This window comes from Phyllobates terribilis, unplaced genomic scaffold, assembly GCF_046119375.1.
Source record: "Phyllobates terribilis strain yellow unplaced genomic scaffold, ASM4611937v1 Scaffold_36__1_contigs__length_13169755, whole genome shotgun sequence".
In the NCBI taxonomy this organism is placed as follows: domain Eukaryota; kingdom Metazoa; phylum Chordata; class Amphibia; order Anura; family Dendrobatidae; genus Phyllobates; species Phyllobates terribilis.
Window position 1 is genome coordinate 8,167,982 of NW_027362796.1, and position 24,522 is coordinate 8,192,503.

Here is a 24,522-nt window from a genome sequence, read left to right on the forward strand (position 1 = left end):
AATATCGCATTACACATGGATTACCATACGGAGAACTCGTGCGACTCTCATCAGTGAAAATCGGAACGATTTTGTCTACGTGTAGTGTGACTCCGGCCTGAAGCTTCTGTTCTGCTCCTATAGTCTCAGAGATTAACAAGAACACATCCATCACAATAAGACTTTATACACACAAGACTTGTGTTATTGCGGAAATTTATACCTCAAACTGTGTTTTCATTTGAACTTTATGTCTATATCCATATATAGATGTACTGTATATGTATATATATAGATAGCTGTATATTTACATATATCTATGTGAGGACACAGCATTTCTTCTTAATTCTGCCAAACGCAATGTTAGTCAGTGGGCACAGGGACAGGAGCTATTGTCAGTGACTCTAGTTGTAGATGTAATTAATTGTTGGAATCTTGAATGGCTGCTGTGTACGGATTATAGCGCCCCCTACAGCTTATTGTCCTGCTCTCCTTGTGGAACAAAGGCACATACTAACTGACCCATTGATCATTGTTAGTTTCCTGTCTACCTATTGTATTAGTGCATTCAAGGTTGTTCTCATGCAAATATTGAAGGACTGGCTATGAACACTTGGACAATGAGAGAAGACCTTCTCCCAATCCTGTTGGAAAATACCTGACTACAAGCTGTGACCAAGAAAAGTAGGATCTGCCTCTTTTCCCACACACTCTACAGCAAGCCACCGACCAGCTGGAGGAACACAGATCTGCTCCACTGACCATCACTGAACCCTCAAAGACACTGGAGAATCCAGGTTGGGGACAATCAGGTCACCTGGCCACATACCTCACTGCACTCACTCAGCTTCCTAAGCTTGCCGCTACCTCCTCCCTGGTTGCCGGCCAGAAGTTGGGGTAGTCGGCCCTGGATGCTCCAAAGTCACAGCTGCTCAGAGCCAGTGGAAAGGTGAGACTATGTCATGTGCACCATCTCATGTACTTGCTGGGGCTGTACTGTATGTGACTGGCTGGTATTGGTGCAATAAATTATTGCCGCACTGTGTTACCCTCACCCTGTCTGGTCTGAGTGCTGTCCTGCCCACGGGAAAGGAGAGCGGGCGTTCAGTGGGGTGAGCCCTGGTCCATATGGTTTTCTAAAGATGAGACCACCCACTGACCCTCATGTCTCCACACTATCTATTTATTATATTTCAAAATGTTTATGAATTTCTCTATAAAATGATCTATGACAATGATTATATAATGTACATTGTGGACCATTCAGCCTCAGATGCAGAGTGTGAACATTGCCAAAAATCTATATTGTACATTTAACTGAAATAAATGATACAATTCATCAGAAATGTTAACCATTTAAACGGTTTTCGAAAAGTTCCGGATAAATATGAACAAAATGTAAATGTTCATTGATAAGACGTGAATTCAGCGGGTCGGTCCTGAGGGAATTTACATCCCAGGTAGGAATTCAGGGGATCTGGGAAGGGATTTCGCACCATATGAACAACACTGGATGGATGGGCCCAGATAACCCGGCACCCAGGCTGGAAAAGATCCATACGCTGGTTTTCTTCGATTCCTATATGAAAGAAATAAAAACAAATATTTTCTAACGCTTTTCTATTTTTTTTTTATAATTATTTGATATTAACCCCTTTACCACTTTGGGCTTCTCCATTTCGTTTTTTGCTCCCTTTCTCTCCAGAGCCATAAATGTTTTATTGTTCCGTCAATGGCCATGTGAGGGCTTGTTTTTTGCAAGACGAGTTGTACTTTTGAACAACACCATTGGTTTTACCATATTGTGTACTGGAAAACAGGAAAATAATTCAAAGTGTGGTGAAATTGCAAAAAAAAGTGCAATTTCACAATTGTGACTCACCGGCGCCTGCGCACAAGTTTCCTGCTCCACCTGGCTACACAGATGGCAGGAAGAAGAGCGCCGTCCATACAGGGCAAATTGCGCAGGCGCGGGATCCGGCCGGGAACTGCACGTCACAGGCCCCTGTGACGAGCAGGGGAGGAGGGGGGATAAGGAAAGGAAGCTAATAGGCGTGAAGCTTGCCAAAACTAATTTAATAAAAAGCTATTACACAGCAAGTAGACCTCTAATATGGGACATACAGGTGAGTATAGATTCATACTTCTATCACCTGGATCCCAATATTAGAGGTCAGATAGGTCCCAGGGGTGACAAATTCCCTGTAACATGTTAACAGCCATGGATGGATCGCAACTGCACCTGTGGCTGTTAGGGGCACGTGACAGCTGTACTGATCAGCTGTCAAGTCCCTGGAAAGGTGCGGTGTCATCGCCGGAGTCCATACGCCTCGTACACATGCGCGGCTCTGCTCCGTAACCTAATACACGTGTGGCTCCGCTCCGTAAACCTTGTACACGCGCGGCTCTGCTCCGTACATTTCGTACACGCGCTGCTCCGCCCCGTACAGCTCATACACGCGGCTCCGCTCCGTACACCTCGTACACACGTGGCTGGGCTCCGTACATCTCGTACACGCGCAGCTCCGTTCCGTACGCCTCGTACACGCGCGGCTCCGCACGCCTCGTACACGTGCGGCTGCGCTCCGTACGCCTCGTGCACGCACGGCTGCGCTCCGTACGCCTCGTGCACGCGCGGCTCCGCTCCATACGCCTCGTGCACGCGCGGCTCCGCTCCGTACGCCTCGTACACACGCGGCTCTGCTCCGTACACCTCGTACACACGCGGCTCTGCTCCGTACACCTCGTACACACACGGCTCTGCTCCGTACACCTCGTACACGCGCGGCTCTGCTCCGTACACCTCGTACACACACGGCTCTGCTCCGTACACCTCGTACACACACGGCTCTGCTACATCCACACTGTAAACCCCTCCTGACCCCACACATAAACTTCAGCTCATCCAGCACCATGACAACCAGCACAGCAGAGTCCTGCATCCACTGAGGCCCCTGATCATGTGACCCCTGACTCCTCCCCTCCTGTGACCTCATCACAGCTCCTGTGCGCACAGAGCAGCCATATATGTGGTGGCGGCTCTGCAGGTGGAGGTATGTGGAGACCCCATTACTGGGCGCAGGGGGCATTAACCCCTTTAGCGCGGAGACTCTTTTGGGGTCTTGTGTTGCCCCTTTATAAGAATCATAAGGTTTTTGTTCTGTTTCCTGTAATAGATACATACGACCCAACTATGGAGACAGGAAGGGAGGAAACGTATTGTTCTCATAATACAGGACCCCTTTACTGGCCCCACAGTGTAATGCCCCCATTATGCCCCTTATGCAGGATGTATGATGACCCCACACAGTGTAATGCCCCCATTATGCCCCTTATACAGGATGTATGATGCCCCCCACAGTGTAATGCCCCTTATGCAGGATGTATGATGCCCCCACACAGTTTAATGCCCCCATTATGCCCCTTATGCAGGATGTATGATGCCCCCACACAGTGTAATGCCCCCATTATGCCCCTTATACACAATGTATGATGCCTCCACACAGTGTAATGCCCCCATTATGCCCCTTATACAGGATGTATGATGCCCCCACACAGTGTAATGCCCCCATTATGCCCCTTATACAGGATGTATGATGCCCCCACACAGTGTAATGCCCCCATTATGCCCCTTATGCAGGATGTATGATGCCCCCACACAGTGTAATGCCCCCATTATGCCCCTTATGCAGGATGTATGATGCCCCCCACACAGTGTAATGCCCCCATTATGCCCCTTATACAGGATGTATGATGCCCCCACACAGTTTAATGCCCCCATTATGCCCCTTATGCAGGATGTATGATGCCCCCCACACAGTGTACTGCCCCCATTATGCCCCTTATGCAGGATGTATGATGCCCCCACACAGTGTAATGCCCCCATTATGCCCCTTATGCAGGATGTATGATGGCCCCACACAGTGTAATGCCCCCATTATGCCCCTTATGCAGGATGTATGATGCCCCCACAGTGTAATGCCCCCATTATGCCCCATATGCAGGATGTATGATGCCCCCACACAGTGTAATGCCCCCATTATGCCCCTTATGCAGTATGTATGATGCCCCCACACAGTGTAATGCCCCCATTATGCCCCTTATGCAGTATGTATGATGCCCCCACACAGTGTAATGCCCCCATTATGCCCCTTATGCAGGATGTATGATGCCCCCACACAGTGTAATGCCCCCATTATGCCCCTTATGCAGGATGTATGATGCCCCCTCACAGTGTAAAGCCCCCATTATGCCCCTTGTGCAGTATGTATGATGCCCCACACATTGTAATGCATTATGCCCCTTATGTAGTATGTATGATGCCCCCTCACAGTGTAATGCCCCCATTATGCCCCTTATACAGGATGTAGGATGCCCCCATTATGCCCCCTGTGCAGTATGTATGATGCCCCACACATTGTAATGCATTATGCCCCTTATGTAGTATGTATGATGCCCCCACACAGTGTAATGCCCCCATTATGCCCCTTATGTAGTATGTATGATGCCCCACACAGTGTAATGCCCCCATTATGCCCCTTATGCAGTACGTATGATGCCCCCCACACAGTGTAATGCCCCCATTATGCCCCTTGTGCAGTATGTATGATGCCCCCCACACAGTGTAATGCCCCCATTATGCCCCTTATGCAGTATGTATGATGCCCCACACATTGTAATGCCCTATTATGCCCCTTATGTAGTATGTGTAATGCCCCCATTATGCCCCTTATGTAGTATGTATGATGCCCCCACACAGTGTAATGCCCCGATTATGCCCCTTGTGCAGTACGTATGATGCCCCCCACACAGTGTAATGCCCCCATTATGTCCCTTATTTAGTATGTATGATGCCCCCACACAGTGTAATGTTCTCCCAGTACCGCCTGAGGTCCTGCAGTTGGAATAATCCCTCTGGAGTTGGTTTTCCCTTTGGCTGCTCCCCTACATGTAGACCCTCGAGCATGTATACATGCATGTAGGGGAGCAGGCCTCACTAGATATCGAGGCTTTGTACAGTAATATACCGCATGATGATGGTATCAGAGGAGTAAGACGTTTATTGAAATCGAGATCAATAGAGTGTAGCAGACATAATGACTTCATGGAGGATCATAGAATCATAGAATGGTAGAGTTGGAAGGGACCTCCTGGGTCATCTGGTCCAACCCCCTGCTCAAAGCAGGATTCACTAGATCATCTCAGACAGATGTCTGTCCAGCCTCTGTTTGAAGACGTCCATTGAAGGGGAACTCACCACCTCTCGTGGCAGCCTGTTCCACTCATTAATCACCCTAACTGTCAAAAAGTTTTTTCTAATATCTAATCTGTGTCTCCTCCCATTTAGTTTCATCCCATTGCTTCTAGTCTTTCCTTGTGCAAATGAGAATAAAGATGATCCTTCTACAATGTGACAGCCCTTGACATATTTGTAGACAGCTATTAAGTCTCCTCTCAGTCTTCTTTTTTGCAAGCTAAACATTCCCAAATCCTGCAACCGTTCCTCATAGGACATGGTTTGCAGACCAGTCACCATTCTGGTCGCTCTTCTCTGAACTTGCTCCAGTTTGTCGATGTCTTTTTTAAAATGTGGTGCCCAAAACTGTACACAGTATTCCAGATGAGGTCTGACCAAAGAGGAGTAAAGACCGATAATGACTTCACGTGATCTAGACTGTATGCTTCTGTTAATACATCCCAGAATTGTATTTGCCTTTTTTGCTGCTGCATCACACTGTTGACTCATGTTCAGTCTATGATCTATTAGTATACCTAAGTCTTTTTCACATGTACTGTTGCTTAGCTCTATTCCTCCCATTCTGTATATGCTTTTTGCATTTTTATTGCCCAGATGTAGTACTTTGCATTTTCCCCTGTTAAAAACCATTCTGTTGGTTGCTGCCCACTGCTCCAGTTTATTTAGGTCTTTTTGAATCCTCTCTCTCTCTTCTCTAGTATTAGCTATCCCTCCTAGCTTTGTGTCATCAGCAAATTTAATCAGTTTACCCTCAATTCCTTCGTCTAAATCATTGATAAAGATGTTGAACAATACAGGTCCCAGGACGGAGCCCTGTGGTACCCCACTTGAGACATTCATCCAGCTGGATGTGAAGCCATTTACAACCACCCTTTGAGTCCGATCACTAAGCCAGTTATGAATCCACCTAACAGTTGCCTGGTCCATTGCATACTTGGTCATTTTTTCAATAAGGATGATGTGAGATACTTTGTCAAATGCTTTGCTGAAGTCAAGATATACTATATCTACAGCATTTCCCTGATCCACCCAGTCAGTGATTCTGTCATAGAAGGAAATTAAGTTAGTTTGACATGACTTGTTAGTTACAAACCCATGCTGACTCTGGTTAATCACTTCATTCTTATCCATGTACTTACATACATGTTGTTTAATAATTTGTTCAAAGATCTTTCCTGGTATAGAAGTCAGACTCACCGGCCTATAGTTCCCTGGGTCCACCTTCTTCCCCTTTTTGAAGATAGGAACAACATTTGCTCTTCTCCAGTCTTCTGGGACTTCTCCTGTTCTCCAAGAATTTTCAAAGATTATGGAGAGTGGTTCTAAAATTTCTTCTACAATCTCCTTCAGTACTCTGGGGTGTAATTCATCTGGACCTGGAGACTTGAACTCATTTATGTTAGCTAAATATTCCCTCACAATCTTTCTGTTTACTGATAACTTGGATTCCTCTATTCCTTTAAAAGGACAGTGAAGATCAGTTGATGTTACATTTTCTTTCTGAGAGAAAACAGATGCAAAATAGGAATTAAAAAGTTCGGCCTTCTCAACATCCTCTCTTACCATTTCTCCATTTTCATCCTGTAAAAATCCTATAGCATCTTTGACTTTTCTTTTACTTTTGACATACCCCCAAAATCCTTTTTTATTGCTTTTGACATCTCTTGCAAGCCTTAATTCATTGTCAGCTTTAGCTAACCTGATACGTGCCCTGCAGGATCTGCAGACTGCATTATAATCTTCTTTAGATATGCCTCCCTCTTTCCATTTAATAAACATTTCTTTCTTTCTTTTTAGCATGTGTTTAAGTTCTGTGTTCATCCATCCTGGTTTCCTTAAATGCTTCCCATTCTTCCTACTTTTCGGGATTGTTAACGATTGTGCTTTGAGAATCTCATTTTTAAAAACTTCCCATCCTTCCTGGACATTTTTGTCCTTAAGGACATCCAGCCATTGGATCCCTCCTATTCTCTTTCTGAGTCTCTTAAAATCTGCCTTTCTAAAATCTAACCTTGAAGTTTGAGTCTTCACATGTCTTCCTCCTCTAGTTATCCAAAATTCTATAATAGCATGATCGCTGCCTCCTAGGGTCCCAGCCACCTTTACCTCCTCAACCATTTCCTCCCTGTTTATAAGGATTAGATCCAAAGTAGCAGATCCCCTTGTTTTCTCCCCTACCTTTTGGAAGATAAAGTTGTCAGCAAGAGAGGATAAGAATTTGCTTGACCTGTTAGTTTTACTTGAGAGAGATTCCCAACAAATGTCTGGATAGTTGAAATCTCCCATGACCACTACGTCATATTTTTTGGAGAACTTGGTCATTTGATACATAAAGAGTTCATCCATATCTTCAGCTTGCCCAGGTGGCCTGTAGTAAATGCCTACAATGGTGTCCTTTCCGTTGTTCTCTCCTTGTATTCTTACCCAAACAGTTTCCACAGAACTCCCAGTCTCTGAAGCTTCAATCTCTGTGCAGATATACGCTTTTCTAACATACAATGCGACACCTCCTCCTCGTTTATCAAGTCTGTTTCTTGCAAATAAGTTGTATCCTTTTAGCCTTTTATTCCAATCATGTGTATCGTCCCACCAAGTTTCAGTGATTCCAATGACATCATATTCCTTTTCCTGCATTAGTAGTTCCAATTCTCCTTGTTTGTTGCCCATGCTTTGTGCATTTGTATAAAAACATTTTAGTTTGTGATTGGTTTCTCTTCCTCCCATATTTTTATTATTTAGATTTTTTTGTCTTTGTTCTTCTTTTCCACTTCCAGTAGCAGAGATCTCAATAGTATTTGTCAGCTGTATGGCTTTTTCTGGCCTTTTGCTTCCCTTCCCACATTGTTCTAGTTTAAAGCTCTTCTGATGAGTGTAGCAAGGCGACTTCCAAATACATGTTTTCCAGTCTTCGTAAGGTGCACCCCATCTCTAGCAAGTAGTCCATCGTATAGGTAATTCATTCCGTGATCCAGAAATCCAAATCCTTGTTGACGGCACCATCGACGTAGCCAGTTGTTCACCTGTAGAATCTTATTCCACCTCATTGTTCCATGGCCATCCACTGGGAGGATGGATGAGAAGACCACCTGCGCTCCCAATTCTTTCACTTTCTTGCCTAAGTCTTCAAAGTCACTGCAGATGGTTTCCAGGTCCTTTCTTGCGGTGTCATTTGTCCCCACATGTATTAGCAGGAATGGGTAGTGATCTGTAGGTCTGAAGAGTCTTGATATCCTGTCAGACACATCTTTAATTTTTGCTCCTGGAAGACAGCACATTTCTCTTGAGGTTATGTCTGGTCTGCAGATAGCGGCCTCTGTTCCTCTTAACAGGGAATCCCCCATGACCACCACTCTCCGTTTTTTCTTCACAACATTCTTCTTTCTCCATCCAGGAGGATTCTGAGGGCTTACAAGGTTATTCATTGCTGGCAAAGTCTTATCTTGCTGTATTTCTTCATGGTTCTCCTGTGTGAGAGCCTGGTACTGGTTCCTGAGCAGTATGGGTGCTGACTGCCTCTCGATCCTCCTGCTTCTGTGGGTCACATGCTTCCATTCCTCTGTTTCGTCAGGTGCAGTTCGAATTTCTTCTCTTTCTGAATCATGAAGAGATAATTCTGCTCTGTCTAAGAACTCTTCACCTTCCTTAATGATTTTCAAGGTAGTTAACCTCTCTTCTAGATTTCGCAACTTTTCCTCCAACAGGGACACAAGCTTGCATTTCTGGCATGTGAAGTCTGGCTTTTCCACTGGCAAGTCTGTGAACATGTAGCAGGATATGCAGCTCACCAAATGGCTCCTGGACTCTTCCATGTTCTTATTGTTAATGTTCTGAAAACAGTGAAAAAAGCTTAAAAATGCGCGCGCCGAGAGGCGCGCGGTTTACCGATGTCCTCTTTTCAGCTCCAACAGCCAAAATCCAGTGTTCTTTGAGCTCGCGGAGACTCTTCACTTACCCCAAAATGCAGTGGGAATATGCAAATTATCTCCTCAGGACTCCTCCCCTGGTTTACCGATGTCCTCTTTTCAGCTCCAACAGCCAAAATCCAGTGTTCTTTGAGCTCGCGGAGACTCTTCACTTACCCCAAAATGCAGTGGGAATATGCAAATTATCTCCTCAGGACTCCTCCCCTGGTTTACCGATGTCCTCTTTTCAGCTCCAACAGCCAAAATCCAGTGTTCTTTGAGCTCGCGGAGACTCTTCACTTACCCCAAAATGCAGTGGGAATATGCAAATTATCTCCTCAGGACTCCTCCCCTGGTTTACCGATGTCCTCTTTTCAGCTCCAACAGCCAAAATCCAGTGTTCTTTGAGCTCGCGGAGACTCTTCACTTACCCCAAAATGCAGTGGGAATATGCAAATTATCTCCTCAGGACTCCTCCCCTGGTTTACCGATGTCCTCTTTTCAGCTCCAACAGCCAAAATCCAGTGTTCTTTGAGCTCGCGGAGACTCTTCACTTACCCCAAAATGCAGTGGGAATATGCAAATTATCTCCTCAGGACTCCTCCCCTGGTTTACCGATGTCCTCTTTTCAGCTCCAACAGCCAAAATCCAGTGTTCTTTGAGCTCGCGGAGACTCTTCACTTACCCCAAAATGCAGTGGGAATATGCAAATTATCTCCTCAGGACTCCTCCCCTGGTTTACCGATGTCCTCTTTTCAGCTCCAACAGCCAAAATCCAGTGTTCTTTGAGCTCGCGGAGACTCTTCACTTACCCCAAAATGCAGTGGGAATATGCAAATTATCTCCTCAGGACTCCTCCCCTGGTTTACCGATGTCCTCTTTTCAGCTCCAACAGCCAAAATCCAGTGTTCTTTGAGCTCGCGGAGACTCTTCACTTACCCCAAAATGCAGTGGGAATATGCAAATTATCTCCTCAGGACTCCTCCCCTGGTTTACCGATGTCCTCTTTTCAGCTCCAACAGCCAAAATCCAGTGTTCTTTGAGCTCGCGGAGACTCTTCACTTTCCCCAAAATGCAGTGGGAATATGCAAATTATCTCCTCAGGACTCCTCCCCTGGTTTACCGATGTCCTCTTTTCAGCTCCAACAGCCAAAATCCAGTGTTCTTTGAGCTCGCGGAGACTCTTCACTTACCCCAAAATGCAGTGGGAATATGCAAATTATCTCCTCAGGACTCCTCCCCTGGTTTACCGATGTCCTCTTTTCAGCTCCAACAGCCAAAATCCAGTGTTCTTTGAGCTCGCGGAGACTCTTCACTTACCCCAAAATGCAGTGGGAATATGCAAATTATCTCCTCAGGACTCCTCCCCTGGTTTACCGATGTCCTCTTTTCAGCTCCAACAGCCAAAATCCAGTGTTCTTTGAGCTCGCGGAGACTCTTCACTTACCCCAAAATGCAGTGGGAATATGCAAATTATCTCCTCAGGACTCCTCCCCTGGTTTACCGATGTCCTCTTTTCAGCTCCAACAGCCAAAATCCAGTGTTCTTTGAGCTCGCGGAGACTCTTCACTTACCCCAAAATGCAGTGGGAATATGCAAATTATCTCCTCAGGACTCCTCCCCTGGTTTACCGATGTCCTCTTTTCAGCTCCAACAGCCAAAATCCAGTGTTCTTTGAGCTCGCGGAGACTCTTCACTTACCCCAAAATGCAGTGGGAATATGCAAATTATCTCCTCAGGACTCCTCCCCTGGTTTACCGATGTCCTCTTTTCAGCTCCAACAGCCAAAATCCAGTGTTCTTTGAGCTCGCGGAGACTCTTCACTTACCCCAAAATGCAGTGGGAATATGCAAATTATCTCCTCAGGACTCCTCCCCTGGTTTACCGATGTCCTCTTTTCAGCTCCAACAGCCAAAATCCAGTGTTCTTTGAGCTCGCGGAGACTCTTCACTTACCCCAAAATGCAGTGGGAATATGCAAATTATCTCCTCAGGACTCCTCCCCTGGTTTACCGATGTCCTCTTTTCAGCTCCAACAGCCAAAATCCAGTGTTCTTTGAGCTCGCGGAGACTCTTCACTTACCCCAAAATGCAGTGGGAATATGCAAATTATCTCCTCAGGACTCCTCCCCTGGTTTACCGATGTCCTCTTTTCAGCTCCAACAGCCAAAATCCAGTGTTCTTTGAGCTCGCGGAGACTCTTCACTTACCCCAAAATGCAGTGGGAATATGCAAATTATCTCCTCAGGACTCCTCCCCTGGTTTACCGATGTCCTCTTTTCAGCTCCAACAGCCAAAATCCAGTGTTCTTTGAGCTCGCGGAGACTCTTCACTTTCCCCAAAATGCAGTGGGAATATGCAAATTATCTCCTCAGGACTCCTCCCCTGGTTTACCGATGTCCTCTTTTCAGCTCCAACAGCCAAAATCCAGTGTTCTTTGAGCTCGCGGAGACTCTTCACTTACCCCAAAATGCAGTGGGAATATGCAAATTATCTCCTCAGGACTCCTCCCCTGGTTTACCGATGTCCTCTTTTCAGCTCCAACAGCCAAAATCCAGTGTTCTTTGAGCTCGCGGAGACTCTTCACTTACCCCAAAATGCAGTGGGAATATGCAAATTATCTCCTCAGGACTCCTCCCCTGGTTTACCGATGTCCTCTTTTCAGCTCCAACAGCCAAAATCCAGTGTTCTTTGAGCTCGCGGAGACTCTTCACTTACCCCAAAATGCAGTGGGAATATGCAAATTATCTCCTCAGGACTCCTCCCCTGGTTTACCGATGTCCTCTTTTCAGCTCCAACAGCCAAAATCCAGTGTTCTTTGAGCTCGCGGAGACTCTTCACTTACCCCAAAATGCAGTGGGAATATGCAAATTATCTCCTCAGGACTCCTCCCCTTTTACTCATAACTTATTTATTTTTGACAGGAAGTACTTCCACCAGCTCAGTGGTACTGCGATGGGGAGCCCTTGTGCCCCCTCGTATGCTAACCTATTCCTTGGCTGGTGGGAGGAATCCACAATATTCAGGGATGATCATAAGTGATGGCATTCATATATTGGGGTATTGTACAAATATATAGACTACATTTTAATCATCTGGTCAGGGACGAGTGAACAATCTTTTGAATTTGTCAGAGAACTGAACATCAATAGAGTCGGCCTGAGATTTACATCGGAGTTTAATTATAACCAGTTGACTTTCCTGGATGTACTAATCTAGATAGAACGGGATGGGACCCTAGGAACACTCATCTACCATAAACCTACAAGCACTAATAAACTATTGAAGTGGAATAGCCACCACCCCATCCCCATAAAAAGAGGAATACCCAAGGGTCAATTTTTATGGTTGAGAAGGTACTGCCATAATGTCACAGATTTTAATATACTGGCAATAGACCTGAACACCAGATTAAGGGATTATAGGGTACTCATGGTACATTTTGGATTCCACATCATCGTTTGCAGAAAAATGGGAGAAACAGACTCCTCCATACCTAACCAAGAGACCAAGAAAAAGATGGGGTAGCACGAGTAAGAAAAACTTATGACAATCAGAGTGACCTGGGATATACTTGTGGCCGACCCAGCTCGGAGGGTGCTGTGTGATCTACTCCCACAATAACTTTCAGAAAGGGTTGGTCAATTAGGGACCGTTTAGTGCATAGTTTCTACCAAAAAACTGCACCCAAGGGGACTTGGCTAGATAGAAGAATCTGTGGTTTCTTTAGATGTGGAGAATGTTGTACATGTAATTGGATGAGACCATGTAAATCTTTCTCGAGTTCCTCCACGAGTAAAAACTTTTTTCAGAGGGGTTATTCCAACTGTAAAACCTCAGGACTTGTATATATGACCACATGCACCTGCCCCCTAGATTATGTAGGTAACATGTAAGCAAATAAGAAGAAAGGGTAGCACTCACCGGTCCGTAAAACGTACTTCTTTATTGTATGACATCGGTACACTATTCCTGGACCAATTGTCTTCCCCGTACAAAGTTGCCGGTTCTTGTTTTATTTTTTGTGTTTGGACAGATTATGTAGGCAAGACCAAGAGGGAGTCTAGGAGGAGGGTGGGGGGCATTTGGGTGACATATGCCATGGTCAGGACACCCGATTAGCGAGACACATGAATAGTGTACATCGAGGTGAAACCAGAGACATCTCCTTTTGTATCATTGATGTGGTTAAACCCAATGTGATAGGAGGTGATCACAATAGATATATCCTCAAAAAGGAAAGTGAGTGGATTTCCAGACTGGATTGACTAGACCCTAAGGGACTGAATGAGCCAATTTCCTATGCTTGTTTTGTGTGAATACAGCCCCATTCCGGATTACATTTTGGATTTTATACTCTATTCATTGCTACTCAGTTCCCAGTGATTGGAGTTCACATATTATTGTACGTCATCGAGATATCTGAGCTTCTATATCAGAATTATTTCTTATCAGTTATATCCTACATATACTATTTAGTAACTAGCAAATGTGATGATCCTTGTGTATCTCTAATTATGCAATGGGGGTCTAATGTGATCATTTAGGAATATACTGTGGGCCATCATCCCATATTTTATGTAGTGATAAAGTAGATCTACGTGCCTATTGCATGATGGGAGAATGTGAAATACTTGTTTTTAGTCTCCCATGACGCTGATCTCAGAGATAGGACTTTTCTATGTTGGTGGTATGCAATCCAAAACCATTATGCGATCCGGCGTGGAACGCATGCTTCCGGACATGCGCATTCGCAGATAGGAGACCGTGATGCACTCCAGCATGGAACGCACATGTCCGGTCACATTTGAGCTTTCTTCCGGCCTGTTGTTTTGTGCTGAATTGTGGGGAATACTTGAGAATTTATTTTTGTTCCATCTGTCTTTAGTTGATCCCACTGATACATCAGATAAGTCCTCAGAAAATTATAATTAGAGGAACCCATGGACACATTAGGATTTGTGAAGCTGACCTCCGCTCTCCTCTATTTCCTTTGAATTTATTGTGCGACCTGTATTTCAGAACAGTAGCTCTTGGTTTTTCATTTCCATGTGTAACTTGAATTTGACTCGTCTTTGATATCTCTTTCAAACTTAGTTTTTTCGATGTCTGAGATCCATCCTCCAGACTTTGTAAATTCTTTTACATATTTTGTTTGAGTTTTGTATCCAAAAAGGCGGAAAACTTTCACCTAGTTTTTTTTTCAAGAAACAAATATCAAACGCATTGTGACTTGGTTATCCTTTATAAATTTATCTTTATTAAGTTTTGAAAAGGAAATACAAATACAAACGCCGGGTACTAGTTGTGCAACAAGTAGTAGGTCAAACATGACCACATAACCATAACAATAACCAGTATTTCCAAAACATTTGAAAACAAAATGAAAGAAGTTAACACAATCCAAAGTAGAGTCGCTGGTAGAACATTGGTTCAATGTGTTTTAGGATATACCAGCGTGGTGACTCTGACTTAAACATTAAGTCATTACATATTCATGTTGGTTAACAAATAAGGGTTATAAAAGAAAAAACGAGTAGTTAAAACCAAAAACACAAATATACACAAAGACAAAGGGAAGTGGGGGAAGGGATGTATGGGTAAAAGGGTTAGGGTAACGTCAGAGAGGCTCCTGAAGTATAGACTTTACCTTGACCTCATAGGGGAAAGTTATCAGCGGAAGATTTAAACTCCAGTAGGACCATGTTTTATAAAATTTTTCATGGGAGTTATTGATCGTGTAGGTGAGCTCCTCCCTTAACATAATCTCATTTATTTTCGAGAACCATAGTGAGATTGTCGGGATAGTGTTACTTTTCCATAGCGAGGGAATACATGCTCTAGCAGACGTGATCAAGAGTCTCAGTATCGAGTTTTTATATGTTTTTAAAGGGATGTTGCTGTGATGGAGAAGGACGAAAGCTGGGTCATGTCTTGCTCCATCCACCAACGTCACGTTACAACACAGACTGTCCAGGAGTTTGCGGAACCTCATCAGGAGAATTCCCAGGCGTTGTAGGAAGGTCATACAGGCACGTGGAGGCCACACACAATACGGAGCCTCATTTTGACTTGTTTTAAGGACATTACATCAAAGTTGGATCAGCCTGTAGTGTGTTTTTCCACTTTTAATTTTGGGGGTGACTCCAAATCCAGGTCTCCATTGGTTAATAAATTTGATTTCCATTGATGATTTTTGTGTGATTTTGTTGTCAGCACATTCAACTTTGTACAGAATAAAGTATTCAATGAGAATATTTCATTCATTCAGATCTAGGATGTGTTATTTGAGTGTTCCCTTTATTTTTTTGAGCAGTGCATTTAATAGAATGTATAGTGAGTAAACTATAATATGTGGGATGCACGTCAGAGTCGCTAAAAAAAATGTATTAGAAGACATTTATCTGATGCAATCAATCCCACAACATTAAACGTCTGTGGTTTCAAGACGCTTCACCATGACATATGATTCAAGCCGTGTTAGTTTCCTTGATACCATGGTGATCAAGGATACACAGGGCCACCTAACTGACCACTATTCCAAGCCCACCGATCTCAATGGCCTATTACACTTTTCTAGCAATCATCCAAGGTCGATGAAGAAATCTATACCTACATCACGATTTCAGAGGGTCAAACGGATTGTGTCCAGTGAAACTATCCGCAATCAGAGGTTACAAGAAATGTCGACCAAATTCACTGAACGAGGCTATCCACCTAGCTTCTTGCATCCCCAGGCGTCGAATTCCAGAACTGATCGTCCAAACAGGACAGAAGGACAGAATCCCCTTTGTTCACACGTTACACCCCTTCGCCTACATCTTACATAAAACCATTAGGAAACACAGGAACATCTTACAAACCGGTTATTCCACGATCCCTGCGTTCCAACAACCCTTCCTACCGTGTTTTAAGAGAGCAACCAATATTAGAGACTCTCTGGTATGTGCCGATTTGGGCGCAGCGTACCTAGGTCCTAAACAATGTTTTTTGCAGAATCCCAAAATGGGCACATTCCCATGTCTCCAATGTCGTCAATGCAACAATGTCCTCAGGGGTAGCATTGTTCATCACCCACAAACTGGCAAAATATACAACATCAAAGGGTACTTTACATGTGACAGTTCATATGTGGTATATCTTATTAAATGTGCATTCGGCCGAATCTATGTGGGGGAGACGGCACAGCCCATAATGGATAGGATTTCAAAGCACAAGTCCACAATTTGGTGCAAAAACCTAATGTTACCCATTCCCCAACAGTTTATCACGGCAGGACATAGTATTTCTCAATTCAAATACCAGTTATTGGAACAAGTTTTGACACCACGTCGGGGAAGCGACCGAGTGAGCCTTCTCAAACGTAGATAAGCCTACTGGATTCATGAATTACAGTTCTTAGAGTCGAAAGGCCTTAATAGGGACTATGAACTACTGGCTTTTTATATAAGGTTTTTTTATGATTGGAGTTTGGTTCTCATTGAACAATTGGTATAGAGAAACTTGTCACCCAGGGATCTTATGTGACCCTATGTTGAAATGTATTTGACATTTGGAAATGTGGTCTTCAATTTGAATAGGTCAATAATATACATGTTTTGATCTCCATATCCTACTCATATATTGTATCCTTTATTGCAGATTATTCCTCTCTGGCACACTCTTGTCCCCTCTCCTGGATCCTTCTCCACTCCAACAAAGGCTCTGCCTCATGCCCATTGGGTCTTATGCTCTATACTGGTGGAACCCACATTCTCTCTCCCTGGCACTCAAACTTCCGGCTCACTGGAACGCATTTACACCAGCCTGCGGAACGCACAGCTTCCTGGGAGCAACGCGTCACTTCCGGTGACGTCACACGTGCACTTCCGAAGTGCACACTACACAGCACTGCGGGATTGGTGGCAATTGGTCAGCTGATACCATCCTGCCCCTGACAACGCTCACAGCACCAGGAACTAGCGGTGGACACCGCGTTCCTCTAAGCCACTACGTGCAGTACCACCTTATAACCAGGAACTAGGGGTCACAGGTATGCTACGTCCAGCTCTATTCGGTCTATCTCTGCCTCCATAGTCCCTCTCAGCTGATAACTCTGAGTCTGCCACTCTCTGCTCTTTTCTGCAGACCCAAGTAACCAGTGTCACCATATCTCCACACTTTTGAATTCCTACCTTTGAATACCATCCAGGAGGCTAGTAGGTGTCGTCACACGTGCACTTCCGAAGTGCACACTACACAGCACTGCGGGATTGGTGGCAATTGGTCAGCTGATACCATCCTGCCCCTGACAACGCTCACAGCACCAGGAACTAGCGGTGGACACCGCGTTCCTCTAAGCCACTACGTGCAGTACCACCTTATAACCAGGAACTAGGGGTCACAGGTATGCTACGTCCAGCTCTATTCGGTCTATCTCTGCCTCCATAGTCCCTCTCAGCTGATAACTCTGAGTCTGCCACTCTCTGCTCTTTTCTGCAGACCCAAGTAACCAGTGTCACCATATCTCCACACTTTTGAATTCCTACCTTTGAATACCATCCAGGAGGCTAGTAGGTGTCGCCTCTCTTCAATTTGTATATATACTTGCTCTATACTATGATGTTGTATCCGCATTAATGGGGTTTGACGAAATATTATACACTGTTTAAGAGGGGTTTGGGAGAAATTGTTAATATTTTCTCAATATTTCCCTGACAGTGCGTCTATGAGAAACGTATTCAGCTGCAGACTCCAAGGAAGAAACTGCTTGTTGTATGTGTCCTAAAATATAAAGGTTTTATTACTAGATATAAAGAAGAAAACTAAATACTGTAAAATAATAAATCTCCTTATATGTTTCCTCTCATTATCTCCAATAGTTGTATTATTACACAGGATTTTTATAATGTTCCATCAGCTTATCTTTTTCTCCTTCAGGTCTCTACAATATCGGATCCTCTCAGTGAAGATCTTCTATATAAGAAAATTTTTCTGATTTACCCATCAAAGATGGATATGGACAGAGACAAGATGGCGGAGAGGATATTACACCTCACCCTAGAGATCCTCTTCCGGCTTACTGGAGAGGTGAGAGATTCTGATGACGTCACATTACATCATTCTTATCTATGGAAATAACAGATGGACAGAACTGGAGAGGTGAGAACTCTGGAAATGTCTGGAGTGAGATTTATTACTGTGTCTCTCCATAACCAGAGATTAATCACGGGGCCTCCACCTCACCCCCTGATACATGAGGACATCAATGACCAGATCCTAGAACTCGCCTACAAGATGATTGAGCTGCTGACTGGAGAGGTGACACTGCTGGGAATGATGGGACATTATACAGTAACACTATGAAGGGATCGGGGAGATGACGGTATCATTGTGTGTGTCAGGTTCCTATAAGGTGTCAGGATGTCGCCGTCTATTTTTCCATGGAGGAGTGGGAGTATTTAGAAGGACGCAAAGATCTATACAAGAACGTCATGATGGAGGTTCCCCAGCCCCTCACATCACCAGGTAATAGACAGGACTAAATACACACGACCTATAATTATCTGTATGTAAAGAATGAATTCAGTCCCTGTATGTGTTTCCTCCAGATCTATCCAGTAAGAGGACAACACCAGAGAGATGTCACCGTCCTCTTCTTCCACAGGACTGTAAACAAGAAGATCCCAATGTTCCTCAGGATCATCAGGTAGATGGAGAGAAGGAGTCATGAGATCTCCCCTATGATGTGTAGACGGCTGTAAAGGTTTTGTATTTTTGGATTCAGTCTTGTTTTATCCACCATTATTATGTTTTATATTTGTGTAATGAGAACGGTGGAGAAGGCAGGATTAGAGCCAATCATAGATGTGACTTCTCCATCTGTCTGTGACTTTTACAATATTTGTTTCAGGGTGAAGATCTGACCCATAGTAATACTACAGAGACATATGTGAGGGATGATGAGCGGTGTAAAGAGGAGATTCCTACATATGACTACCCAGGTGAGTAGTAATCACTGAATACTGAGAAGTCACAGATTCTTCTCAGTCACCGGCTGTGGCTGCTTTATCGTTTGTGTAGTCCGGCTGTATCACAATCTTGTGATCACCATTTTGCCGCTAGACCACAACATTCTCCTCCGTCCGAAAATGTTCAGATTACTTTGGGAAATTGTGAAAGCCCTTTTCTATAGAACTTACAACCTGGAGGATCCACCTACCCCCTGGGATTAGATGATGCTGACCGTTACCTGCCCAGGTCTGTAAACTACAAAGCCAAATGACAGCGTACGCAGAATGTGCAGATGATCAGGCCCCATTTTTCAAATCTGACAGATGTCACTTTATGTGGTGATAACTTTGAAATTTTTCACAAAGGATAATAAGAAACAAATGGACCTTACAAATTATTTTCCAACTTCTTTTGAATTTGACAATACCCTATATACAGCTGTACACTACTGTCTGGGCACATGGCAGGTTAAGAAGGGAAGGAGCGACATTTAGCTATTAGGAATGCAGATTTTGCTGGAATAGTTTGCAGACACAATGTATTGGGGGCACTGTTCATGGTCACATGGAAGCTGAAAAGATGGCTACCATGAACAGGCTTGCCTTAACTACCCCATTTACATATTTCACAAATTACTTTCCTCATCACCCTTTAACCTCTCTACATGGATCTGGACTTACACAGAGACCCCTAGGCTTGGGCCACGGTGTTACCTGCTGTTCTGTGGAGTGACATGGGAAGAAGAATAGTCAGATAGCCGGGTCAGAACAGGAGGGCAGAGAAAATACAAAATCAGAAGACACAAGAGTAGTCAGTAAACGGGCCGAGGTCACAACAGAAACAAATACACAAGCCGGGAGCTGAGCACAGAGGACTGAACCAGAGGAGAACAAGGCTGTATCTGGCAGCTTCCGGCAATATGCTTCCAGCTTTAGTAGGGTGCGGTGCTTTCCAAATGGCTGAAGTAGGGAGCAGATTATTCCAGCTGGACAGCACACACACCCATACTGCAAAACTGGATGGTACTACTGGTCCCTGCAACCCTAATCTTAGTGGCTGCGCAGAGCCTGCGCCTCGCAGAGCTTCTGGTTCTGACGTCTCTTCCATCACCAGCGCCGCCTGCAGAATGAATAAGGCGGCTTCTGGTGTCAAAAGTAGACCTCACACAAGTCGAAGCAGGAGGAGAAGTAGACGTCCCAGAGGAGTTGGGACACACCTTTTGCAGAAGCAGTAGAAATCCCCATAAAGTGACTCCATTTTGGAAATTATAACCCTCAGTGAATTAATTTATAGGAGAAGTGACTATTTTGACTCTACAGTCACTCTCCAGAAATTAGCACGCAGTGGATGTTGGAGAGTGAAAATTGCAAATATGCTATTTTATTACCCAACACACAGTGCCCAGATTGTGCTCCAGGAGACACACACTGTAAATTAAGTGGGTTCTTCTCATTATAGTAATACCAAATACATGGATGCTGAATGTGACTTAGGCACATAAACTACTGCAAAGCTCAGAAGTGAGGGGGAGATCTGACTTTGGGAGAGTGGATATTGCTGGATTGGTTTATGGAAGCCATGTTGCTTTTCAAGAGCCTTTGAGCCACTAGTAATATGGAAACCTCTGTTTTTCCATTGACAGATGATGGATCTGAGTGGGGACTTGTTTTTTGTCAAATAAGTAGAAGTTTTTATTGGTATTATTTTCGCCTACATAACATTGTTTGGTGGCTTTTTATTCCATATTTTGGAGGCAGAATGAAAAAACAGTGGAACTCGCTCTACTGATCCATCCTATGAAGTTTCCTATTAGACAGTCATTGTCCTGGTGAATAAGTGAATTTTTTTTTATATAACTTGCCTTTTTTATGGAGAGTTTAAGTAGAAATGTTCAAAAATATAAAATTCAAGGATTTTTTATTAAAAATAATAATTGGTTTTATTCTTGGCAGATGTCTGTACCAGGAGATCAGAGGGACAGCTGACATTTTCAGTTTTCAAATCAGATAATTTTCAGATCCAACAGGATATAATTGAAATGAATGACATTTCTCCAGATTTACCATCATCCCTTCACAGCAAAGATCTGTCATCTGATCCTTTGATACAGGTCCTGTCTTCTGATTCATTACCGAACACTAAGGAAAATCAAAGTCACAAAACAAGCATTAAAAAACAAACTGCTTCTAAAGCAAAGAAGCCATTTTCACGTTCAGAATATAGAAATAGTTTTCCTCTCAAAAAGTCTTTTCTTAAACCTCAAAAAATTCACACAGAGAAGAATAGATTTTCTTGTTCCAAGTGTGGGAGATGTTTTAATCAGAAATCAGATCTTGTTAGGCACCAGAGAACTCACACAGGGGAGAAGCCTTTTTCCTGTTCAGAATGTGGTAAATGTTTTACAGAGAAATCAAATCTTATCGCACATCAGAGAATTCACACAGGGGAGAAGCCATTTTCCTGTTCAGAATGTGGTAAATGTTTTACAGAGAAATCAAATCTTATCGCACATCAGAGAACTCACACAGGGGAGAAGCCATTTTCCTGTTCAGAATGTGGAAAATGTTTTAACCAGAAATCAAATCTTAATATACATCAGAGAACTCACACAGGGGAGATGCCTTTTCCATGTTCAGAATGTGGAAAATGTTTTAACCAGAAATCTAGTTTTCTTAAGCACCAGAGAAACCACACAGAGGAGAAGCCTTTTTCATGTTCAGATTGTGGGAAATGTTTTGTACAGAAATCATATCTTAGTATACATCAGAGAACTCACACAGGGGAGAAGCCATTTTCCTGTTCAGAATGTGGGAAATATTTTACAGAGAAATCAACTCTTATCAACCATCAGAGAACTCACACAGGAGAGAAGCCATTTTCCTGTTCAGAATGTGAGAAATGTTTTTCAGAGAAATCAAATCTTATTGTACATCAGAGAACTCACACAGGGGAGAAGCCATTTTCATGTTCAGAATGTGGGAAATCTTTTGCAAAGAAATCAAATCTTACCAAACATCAGAGAACTCACACAGGGGAGAAGCCTTTTTCATGTTCAGATTGTGGAAAATGTTTTGGACACAAATCATATCTTAATAAACATCAGAGAACTCACAAAGGGGAGAAGCCATTTTCCTGTACAGAATGTGGGAAATATTTTACAGAGAAATCAACTCTTATCAACCATCAGAGAACTCGCACAGGAGAAAAGCCATTTTCCTGTTCAGAATGTGGGAAATGTTTTACAGAGAAATCAACTCTTACCAAACATCACAAAACTCACACAGGGGAGAAGCCTTTTTCATGTTCAGAATGTGGGAAATGTTTTACAGAGAAATCAAGTCTTATCAAACATCAGAGAACTCACACAGGAGAGAAGCCTTTTTCTTGTTCAGAATGTGGGAAATGTTTTAACCAGAAATCAGATATTGATAAGCACCAGAGAACTCATACAGGGGAGAAGCCTTTTTCATGTTCAAAATGTGGGAAATGTTTTAACCAGAAAGCGCATCTTGATAGCCACCAGAGAACCCACACAGGGGAGAATGCCGCAACTACACCCAACTAGTGTCTGTAGAAACTAGAAAAAAAACCTAGCTGCACAACTAAAAATGCCACCACACACCTAACTAACTAATAAGCTGTTGAGGAGTTTCTCATACCTCCTGAGGAACCAGAGAGGAGGCTGCAAAACACTCTCAACAAGGGGAAAGGAAAGTATGAAGTAAAATATGAAAACTCTGAATGAGAAACAAAAACACATTCATATAGGGCAAAGAAGGCAAGCTAAGGAGAACCAAAAATAAAAGGAACAAGTATAATCTCCCAGAAACTCATCACTGTTAGAATTAAAAGGTACTGGGAGGGAAAGCAAACTGACCGGGAGGATAGTTTCACCTTTGTGGTGAAACTTACAAAATTTATCCTCACCAACTGTGTACGTAAAACCCATCCATTTATAATGACCACGGACAAGATAAAGATTCCCAACTCACATCAGGACCACAAGATCCCAGGGACTTTCAGCTGCATCACAACTAATGTAATGTACTTAATTATATGTAGCAAATGTCCAGCTGGGGGTCTGTATGTAGGGGAGACCAGGCAAAAACTTAAAACAAGGATGAATTCTCATCACCACCCAAAAAAAGAAAAAAAGAATAGATCTACTTGTGTCCACACATATTTACCGCCACAACTGCTTATCCCTTTCCGAAACTGATAGTTCTGCTTCACGTCACTTGTCTTATCTATTGCATTATTCCTGTGCCCTGTTGTGTATAAATATGTGACTCTTCAGATTTTGTGTTATACTATGCCTGATGAAAGACCTGAGTAGTCTAGAAAGCTTACTGACTAATGGCTAACTGAAAAGATGGTATCCTCCACTGAGGACTTTCAAATTTTAAAGTTTTTCTCCAAACAGCAATTTTAAGATCTCTCCACAGGTGTTCAATGGGATTTAGATCCGGATTCATTGCTAGTCAGAACTGTCCAGCACTTTGTTTCCATCCATTTTCTGGGTGCTTCTTGAAGTATGTTTGGGGTCATTGTCATGCTGGAAGACCCATGACCTAGCATGCAAACCCAACTTTCTGACACTAGGCACTACATTGTGCCCCAAAATCCTTTGCTAATCTTCAGATTTCATGATTCCTTGCACACAGTCAAGGTACCTGACCTGAGGCAGCAAAACAACCCCAAAACCTCTTTGAAGCTCCACCATATTTGACTGTATGTGTTTGTAAATTTATTGATTATGTTGCACATTGGACAGAGGAACATCCGGATCTCAAAAGATGGACTTATAACCTTGAAATTATTGATATTTTTCAACAATTTTGGTTCTCAAGTCCTCAGACAGTTCTCTTCTCCTTTTTCTGTTTTCTCCATGCTTAGTGTGCCACACATATGCACACAATGCAAAGATTGAATCAACTTCTCCCTTTTTTATCTATTTTTAGTTGTGATTTTCTTATTGCCCACACCTGTTACTTGCCACAATTGCGTTTGAACAAGCTTCACATGCTTGAAACAGAGTTGTTTACCCACAATTTTGGCAAGGTGTCAATAATTTTGTCCGACCTATTTTATGTGGTTTTGTGTGAAATTATGTTCAATTTGCCTTTTTTTTCTCTGTTTTCTTGTGCTGTTTCAATAACCGCAAAGGAAATAAACGTGTATAATAAAACATGTAATTCCAATAATTTTCTGGGAGAATTACTTCATTTTCTGGCACAATTTCAAGGGATCCAACACTTTTGACCATGACTTGTTTTTGTTGCCTTTTTAATTTGTTGCAGCATATCATCCTCTTCATGTTTAGCTATATTAGGAGGCTTGTAGCAAAGTCCAGTTAGCAGCTTTCCATTATTGCCATTTCCATGTACATTAC

The 24,522-nt window shown here is 43.3% G+C and overlaps 1 protein-coding gene across 4 annotated transcripts; it reads left to right on the forward strand.

Moving 5' to 3' along the window:
- Nucleotides 1-2,943: 2,943 nt before the first annotated feature.
- On the forward strand, nucleotides 2,944-24,334 carry LOC141182828 (uncharacterized). Of its 4 annotated transcripts, XM_073660954.1 has the most exons (11): nucleotides 2,944-3,032; nucleotides 16,779-17,169; nucleotides 17,265-17,523; nucleotides 17,619-17,689; nucleotides 17,838-17,891; nucleotides 18,057-18,206; nucleotides 18,336-18,437; nucleotides 18,521-18,644; nucleotides 18,728-18,825; nucleotides 19,030-19,120; nucleotides 21,083-24,334. In XM_073660954.1, the coding sequence occupies exons 6-11, from the start codon at nucleotides 18,129-18,131 to the stop codon at nucleotides 22,693-22,695; spliced, it is 2,106 nt and encodes a 701-aa protein (XP_073517055.1). In that variant the 5' UTR covers nucleotides 2,944-3,032; nucleotides 16,779-17,169; nucleotides 17,265-17,523; nucleotides 17,619-17,689; nucleotides 17,838-17,891; nucleotides 18,057-18,128; the 3' UTR covers nucleotides 22,696-24,334. The 4 variants fall into 4 exon arrangements, with proteins under 4 accessions (XP_073517055.1, XP_073517054.1, XP_073517056.1 ...); XM_073660953.1 differs by lacking the exon at nucleotides 17,838-17,891; XM_073660955.1 differs by lacking the exons at nucleotides 17,619-17,689; nucleotides 17,838-17,891.
- Nucleotides 24,335-24,522: the final 188 nt, after the last annotated feature.